The 7928-nt window shown below is 54.4% G+C and overlaps 1 protein-coding gene across 1 annotated transcript; it reads right to left on the reverse strand.

Annotated features, from left to right (window-relative positions):
- Positions 1–5959: 5959 nt before the first annotated feature.
- LOC123256682 (protein phosphatase Slingshot homolog 3-like) lies at positions 5960–7758 on the reverse strand (the record flags this gene model as incomplete). Its single annotated transcript, XM_044685260.1, has 3 exons — positions 5960–6969; positions 7196–7478; positions 7558–7758. Coding segments are annotated over 3 exons (739 nt in total), but the record flags the coding sequence as incomplete, so codon positions are not given.
- Between the last annotated feature and the right edge of the window lie 170 nt (positions 7759–7928).

Consider the following 7928-nt stretch of genomic DNA (forward strand, 5'->3'; position numbering starts at 1 on the left):
AGAAGAAGAAGAAGAAGAAGAAGAAGAAGAAGAAGAAGAAGAAGAAGAAGAAGAAGAAGAAGAAGAAGAAGAAGAAGAAGAAGAAGAAGAAGAAGAAGAAGAAGAAAGATTGCATTCTGTTGGGGAGACAACATCCAGGTCCCGGAGACAAGGCCAGGAGCTCGGTCCTCCCTTGGCCAGAGCCCTGTGACACAGAAGATCAACTGCAGGCGATGTGGGAGCAGAAGAGGGTGAATCCGTGGGGAGCGGGCAGGGCGGGGGACCCCCAGGGCTTCAGGAAAGGCCTTGTGGGGGTTCCCAGTGGCAGAGATGATTAAAGGGGCCACTCTAGGCATGGGCAGCCACTGGTGCCAAGGCACGTGGGTTGGGGGTGCCCAGGGGGCTCCACGGAATGGGGCACCAAAGAGCCCGTGTGCCCTCCGTGCCTCGGGGTCCTTGTCTACACACGGGAGCTGAGCCGGTCCTCCATCACCGGCCTCACCAGATCCCGCATGCAAAGCACTTGGTAACCGTCTGCCACTATTATCATTCTGGTTGGGTTTTCATCTCAGCCACATTTCCTCCCCCTCAGCGGGCCGGGGCGAGTGAGGCCCGAATTAGAACTCGCTGGGTCTGGGCGAGCCACGTCCTGTGAACAGCCTCCTCAGGCGTAACCAGCAATGAGGCACCTGCTTTGAGGCGGTCACGGCTGGCTGCGGCTCACCTGGCGGCCACGGCGGACCTCGATGCCTTTCAAAGCTGAGAAGATGGAGCTCGACGGAGAGCAGGAATCCCCCACCAGGCACAGATGCCAGAGCTGACCCCGCTGCTAGCTGTTTGGATTTTCTATATGAACACACACATACATGTATACACACACGTATGTGCATAAATATACACGTGTGTACGCTGGAGCGTATCATGGGGCGATATAATAATAGAGAACAGAGAGCAGCACGGCACAAAACCCCCCAAAAACCTTGGTCAGACACATTTTTAAAAAGTCAATGGAAGTTCTTGTGAGCTACAATTGCCAAAAGGAAGAACAACAACTGGTCAGAGATCATCCGTATCACCAAAGGACCTGTGACGAAGCGCGTCACCCACCTACTGACAGCGAGGTGGTGTATTCGAGGTGCTGCCACAGACATTTTCATTGGGGCTGGGTTTGGGGACAGATGGGCGGGGGGCAGCTATGCCAAAAGAAGAAAGCAAATTAAAAAGAAAAAGAGGGTCACAAAATATTTTTAAACTCATAAAAGAATTAGAAAGCAGAATCCAACACTATATTGTTTATAAAAAATACAGTTGAGGGGGAAGCTGGGTAGTTCAGTGGATGGAGAATCAGGCCTAGAGACGGGAGGTCCTGGGTTCAAATCTGGCCTCAGACACTTCCCAGCTGTGTGACTCTGGGCAAGTCACTTGACCCCCCCATTGCCCACCTTTACCACTCTTCCACCTAAGAGCCAATACACAGAAGTTAAGGGTTTAAAAAAAAATTTAAAAAAAAAACACAAATCTTTAATGAATAATATATTTTATGCAGCAGCCATAATTGTTTTGCCTAGTTTGGTGTTACATTATTTTACTTTGTCCCAAGCATTTTTAATTTTTTTTAAAATTTTGAATATTTTCCCATAGTTCCATGTTTCATGTTCTTTCCCTCTCCCCCAAACCCCTCCAACCCCCTGCCCATAGCCGAAGCACAGCTCCACTGGGTTTTACATGTATCATTTGTCCCAAGTATTTCAAACCTTATGGTAGAGCTTTATAGAAAAGGCAAAACATATTAGAAGCAATACAACATAGTTTAAAAAGGGAGGGGGGCTTGAGAGTCTAGAGATAAAAAATGAATAAAACATTTATTAAACACTAGGGCACCTAGGTGGCACAGTACATTGAGTGCCAGGCTTGGAGTCAGGAAGTCCTGAATTCAAATCTAGCCTCAGACACTTAGTAGCTGTGTGATCCTGGGCAAGTCACTTAACCTTGTTTGCCTCCCATTTCCTCATCTGTAAAATGAGCTAGAGAAGGAAAAGGCAAGTCATTCCAGGATCTTTCCCAAAGAAATTCCAAATGTGCTCCCAAAAAGTCAGACATAACTGACAAACACTTCCTATGTGCAGACACCATGCTAAGAGACCTGGTCACTTTGGTTTGACATTTACAGACTGGTTAAGTCACTTCTCTTTTCTAGGCCTCAGTTTCACCATCTGTAAAATGGAGGGAAATAACAGTTCTTCCCTCCCAGGTCGTTATAAAGATGAAATGAGATAACATGTAAAAAGTGTTTTGCAAACTTTAAAGTACTATGTTTTCATTATTACCGACACTCCCCACTTTACAAGAATGTTGTCAGTAAAATTTTATTGTGGAAATTGGGAGGAATCTACAGTCTGAGGACTTGAGTTCAAATCCTAAAAGAAAAATTTCAGTTGTCCTCATCTGCAACCTTAGGCTTTAAGCTTTCTAAGCTTCAGGCTGATCATCTTTAAAAGTATGCACGTGTGTGAAGTTTTGAACTAGGTCGCATCTAAGGTCTCTTTTGGGACCTTAAAATCATGATCTTATGACTGTGGACTTTATCTAGACTAACCTCTCATTTGCCAAGGCCTGGAAAGGAGTAAAGTTACTCTGAATGAATAAAAATATTTATTAAGCCCTTTCTGTGTGCTAGTATCGTCCTAGGGGCTGGGGTATAAATACAAGCAAGTGAAATAGCCACTATTCTACAGGAACTTAATTCTAAAAAGGAAAGAATACATAATTGCTAGAATAGACGGGGGAGGAAAAGAAGGGGAAAGGAATGGCTAGAAAGTGGTGTGCTGTACCTTTGACAAGGACTAGATCAAGTTCATCCATTCCAGACCAGAGTCACAGGGGGTAGAAGTCTAGATTTCAGGAGAAGGAGCCTGGAGCTGCAGGGGCAGGGTACAGAGATGGGAGGAAAATGGCATGAATTCTGCTAATAGAAATCACTATTTCCTCAAGTCAGTTTCTATCTCTGTGACTCCAAAGAGCATTAAGCTGATTCCTGTTATTATTAATAATAATAATAATTGTTAAAAGGAGATGGAATGAAATTGTGTATAAAGAAGCCAGAAAGACCTGGTTTAACTCCATTGTCCTCTAGCACAATTTGGGTGTGTGGCTCTGGGCAGGTCATTTAGGTTCTCCGGCAAGTCTCTAAGAATCTAAAAATGCTGCCCTAAATTGGTGGAGGGAGTTTCCTCCTCTGGAAGTGTCCTCTCGCTAATGAAATCCCAGGGTCCGTAAGCCCCTTGGCCCCGTCATCAACTCCAACAATGATCATAATAATGCAGCTGACATTTCTTGGAACACGACAAAGCTCCCCACACTTAACTCATTTGCTCCTCACGGAGGAAGAAACCCGACCCCACAGATGTCGGGGCTAGCTCTGGGCACTTCCGCCTGTTGGAATAGGCTTGGGCGCACTCACTCGCCCACTCGCCTGGGCGCTTACCCTCCAGCCCACACAGGAACTCTGTGGCGGCCGCAGCGCCAACCATCCCTTCGGGTTCGCTCGCGGAGGCACTGCTGCCTCCTTCTCGTTCTGGTTATCTTCTAAGGAGGGCCGGGTTGGCTACTCGCTGGCTCGCGACTCCGCCTCCTCCGCCCCTTTAAGGCCCAGTGAAGTCCAGCTCGCCAGCACCTCAGTCGGGCTGCTATGGCAACCATGCAGAAGCCCTCTGCGTCTGCGCCTTCCAGAGGCTCGGAGAATGCTGGGAAATGAAGTTCGTGGGGTCGTTCGCTGCACGGTTCTGACACAAGATGGCACTCGCGGCCTGTGAAAGGCGCAGGGAACCGAAGGCGGGGCCAGAGGCGGGGCTTGATCTCTCCCAGCCCGTCCTGGGCGGGGCTTCGGGCTCGCAGTTGCCCAGAGCCCTGGAGGCGGGCGCAGGGCGCAGGCCAGGTACAGGGATGGACCATATTACAAGACAAATGCATCATTCCTCCCTTTTACAGGAGAAAAAACCGAGGCCCACAGAAATAGGCGACGCGCCAGGGGCCCGGCACAGCCTCAGTAGCACCGTTCAGGCACGGTGCACGGTGTCCCCATTTTACGGAAGACTCTGGACGGCTGGAAACCCCGAGAATTAGAGGCAGCGGCAGGACTCGAACCTCCTGGGCCTCCCGGCTCCTAAGCTCAGGCTTGCTCCCATCCCTCCCCAGTGCAGAAAAGCCATTGAGCGCTGCCCCACAGTGGAAGCGGCCGTTTCACTTGGGCGTCTTCAAACCCAGCCTGCGTGCCGGGTGGTCGAGCCTGTTCTGTTAGTATGGGTTGGGCTAGAGGCTCCCTGAGGTCTCTCCAAGTCTGGGATTCCAGAGAGAGGAGCGTGTGGGGACCGAGAGGGGACCCACAGCACCTCTCCCTGCTCCCGGCCCTGGGCCACCCTGCAGGGCGCCATTCTCTCCCGCGACTCGAAGGGCAACAAAAGGTTAATCAGAGAACTTCCTCCCTGGACGCTGGGGAGCCGCCCCGAAGAGCTCCTGCCTAGATTTGCCTTCCCTCCATCTCCGGGAGAGAATAGTACAAACGGCCCCATTTTACAAGGGACAAAACAGACTTTGGGAGGTTAAGAGATTCTTCCTGGTCCTCCAGGAAAGGCTCAGGCGCTGTAATCTTGCCCCTTCCTTAAACTCTTCGTCCTTCGACGCTGTGATTCTCCCCGGGAAAGGGTACCAAGCGAGAGGCCAGTGAGGCTGCTCTTGACTCCTGAAGGCTTGCCTGATCCGGGTGACCGGGGACAGGCTCATTGCTTCCCCCACCCCCACCCCCACCCCATGAATTTGGCTTTTTTTTTTTTAATCTATAACCCCTGTGGGAGGGGGGAGGGGGGGTTGCCATACCTACAGATTCTATCAAGGCGCTTTGGAAGTCTGGAACTGGATAACTGGGTTGAAAGGTCTTTGGAAAGTAATATTCATAGGCGAGGTCAGGAGATCCCCGATATAGACCTGGGAGCGCCCTCAGAGGCCATCTAGACCCATTCCCTGGAAACGGAGGTCCGGGAATTTAAATGACTTGCCCTGATGTCACAAAGAGAATCCCAGCAACTGGGATTTGAATCCAGGTTCTGGGATTCCACCTCAGACCAAGGCTCACTCCGCGGCTCCAGGCTGCCTTGTTAAAAATTGTGAGCTGTTAATATTATTGCTTGTAATCATTAACCAGAAGAGCCTTGTGTGCCTTGTAAAATCTCATATAGATTGGCATAGTCTAATTCTGATAAAAGGGGATTTGAAGAGCCTCAGGCTAAGTTTGAAAACGTGTGCCCTCAGCCACCAATTGCAATTGATTCGAATCCGAGATCCTGGAATAGGCTCGCCTTTCAGGCCTTCCCCTCTCTTACCCTTGGGGAAGCCTCGGTGTCCTGAGGTGCAAGATAAGGGTATCATTGGATCATGGGCCCAGAGGTGGAAGAGACCTCAGAGGCCATCTGGTCCAAGCTCCTCATTTTACAGATGGAGAAACCAGACAGAGGCAGGAAGTGCATTTCCCAAGGTGTTACCCAGATAAGCAGAATTTGAACCCAGGTCTTTGGCTTCCCACTGGAGCATAGCTTGCTTCAAAGGCCCTTTCAACTCCTTTTCTGGAACATGAAGAAGGTGCTCTCCCAGGCCTGAAGGAAGGGGAGTCCATCCTGGCCTCTGGGTCTGTCCCTCATAGCCCAGACCCTAAGAAGGAGCCCCGGCCTCCTAATCCCTTTACCCACATTTGGTATCTCCCTGGTGTGCTGTTTCCCCAACAGAAATGCTCCTGGAGGGCAGGGCCTTTGTGCCCTCCCAACCCGGCGGGATGCCGGGTACACAGCAGGCACTTCATAAATGCTTGCCCAGTGAAGGAATGAGGCCGGCGGAATGCAAGTGGAGAGCGGGAGGAGTCCAGAAACACCTCCGAAGTGGCCCCAGATGGAAGCATTTGACGGGGAAACAGCATCATTCCAGAAAATGGGGAATAATTTAATAAGAAACTCTGTGGGTTTTTATTTCTAAATTAAAAGCCACCTAATTAAAAGGCCATAGAAAACGCTGGCTAGCTAATGGGGGGGGGTCTTAAAGGAGCGCTGGCCTCCCTCTGCCCGCTGGGGTCTGGCGACCCAACTCACAGAGCGGCCCAGAAGTGCCAGGGAGGCTGGCGAGCCCTTCTGACCCCGAGCTGCCAGGCCCTCCAAGGATGGAGAGTCCACAGTCCTCCACAGTCCTAGGCCACAGCAAGAGCCTCGAGTCCATTGGGAAGGGCGGGCGTGAGGCAGACAGCAACAGCTGGGCCCAGGCGTCCGGGGGGGCCCCAAAGCCCCATCTGGCCACGGCAGCCACCATTCTTGAGGTGCGCTCCGTCCCTGGCCCTCTGAGGTTCTGACCGACGGCCCTGACTAAATCCTAGGGAGCCACCACTGGGAGAAGAGGGGGAGCCTTGTTCCCCTTGGGAAAGAGGACAAGCCATAGGTCACAGAGACTTGGGGGGCTGGTCTTGGGGCCCAAGTTCGGACTTTGAGAGCTGAAGGGCAGAGAAGAGCTCTCCAGCCTCCTCCCTCCTGGCCTCCCTTCCTCTAGATAAACAGCAGGGAGGAGCGGGAGGCCCAGGCCCTGGGGAGTGGTCAGCGTGGCACCAGTGAGGGGAGAGGGCCGAAGGGAAGGGGCCAAGGAGGTGAGAGGCGGGCGGCAGGCAGGCGTGAGGCCCCTCTTCGGTCCTCGTGCTGAGGAGAGGCCTCAGGGCCCTCCCTCCTCCCCGCTGCTCTCCACGCTGGTCTGTCTCGTGACCCTCCGAGCCCGAGGCTTAGGGGCCTCCACAGGCTCGGCCTGGCCCCGGGCCTGGAAGGCCTGGCTCCGGCTGGCCACCAGGGCCGCACTGTGTAAGGCAGCCACAGACTTTCGGGAGAACAGGGCAGGCCGAGGTTCCCTCCGGTCCACCGAAGCCTGCGAGAGAGCCTCGTCCGAGCTCTCGCAGGGAGAAGAGGAAAACACCTGCAAGGATGAAGGAAGTGGATGGGCAAGGGTGGACGTCCGTGCCAGCAGAGGCCCTGTGTGTGCCCCCCAGCCTGTGCCCTTCCTTGGGGTGCCCCCCTCACCCCCGCGGGGCCCCTCCTGCCCCTTCCAGATGGAGGCCCCTCTGCCTCCCACAGTCTTGTTGGAGGACCTGGAGGTGGGACGCTGGCACCCCAATATCCTGGGGGTACCCCACTATCCTCACCTCTGGCAGATCGCTGGTTTCGGGGTGACTCCCCAGGTCTGGGGGCTCCAGGAGGCTGATAGACCTCATGATGCCGCGGAGGTCCATGCGGGGCCGGGGCCTCTGCCCCCCGAGGCTGGGCCCCTCTCTCCCCCCGCCCTGCTGCTCCTCCCCGCCGGCAGCCTTCAGGTCCTCGCTGTCCCCTGACTCCGGGGAGGCTGGTGGGGGGGACCAGGAAGCTTCTTGGGGCTCGTCCGGGGAGGTCCTCCCGCCGGCCTTCTGCTCCCACACGTGGCTCTGGCGGCTGGAAGGCACAGGGGTGAAGGCTCCGGCCCGGCCGCCCTCTGGCCCGGCCGCCTCCCCGGCCCCTCGAGCTGCCATACCTGGCCGTGAGGATGCCTTGGTAGGTGTGCAGCTGCCGGAGGAAGCCGGGGTTGGGCCGGGCAATGGGCCGAAGCTCCTGCACGTGCCGCAGGGCCTGCTCCAGGCCCCAGTTGTACTGCTTCATGGCGTAGGCCATGACGGTGGCTGCCGAGCGGCTCACCCCCATCTTGCAGTGCACCAGCACCCGGGAGCCCTGGGCTCTGCAAGGAGGCGCCCTCTTGGTCAGCCACCCTCGGGTGGCCTGAGCCGGCTGCCTGGCCTGGTCCAGTCCAGCTGGCTCTGCTCCCCCGGCTTCTGGGGACACCAACCCTGGGCTGCCCACAGGCCAGAAAGCGGAACGGAGAGGAGGCCGGGCGGCCGACCCACCCCA

This window comes from Gracilinanus agilis, unplaced genomic scaffold (assembly GCF_016433145.1).
Source record: "Gracilinanus agilis isolate LMUSP501 unplaced genomic scaffold, AgileGrace unplaced_scaffold8464, whole genome shotgun sequence".
Classification (NCBI taxonomy): domain Eukaryota; kingdom Metazoa; phylum Chordata; class Mammalia; order Didelphimorphia; family Didelphidae; genus Gracilinanus; species Gracilinanus agilis.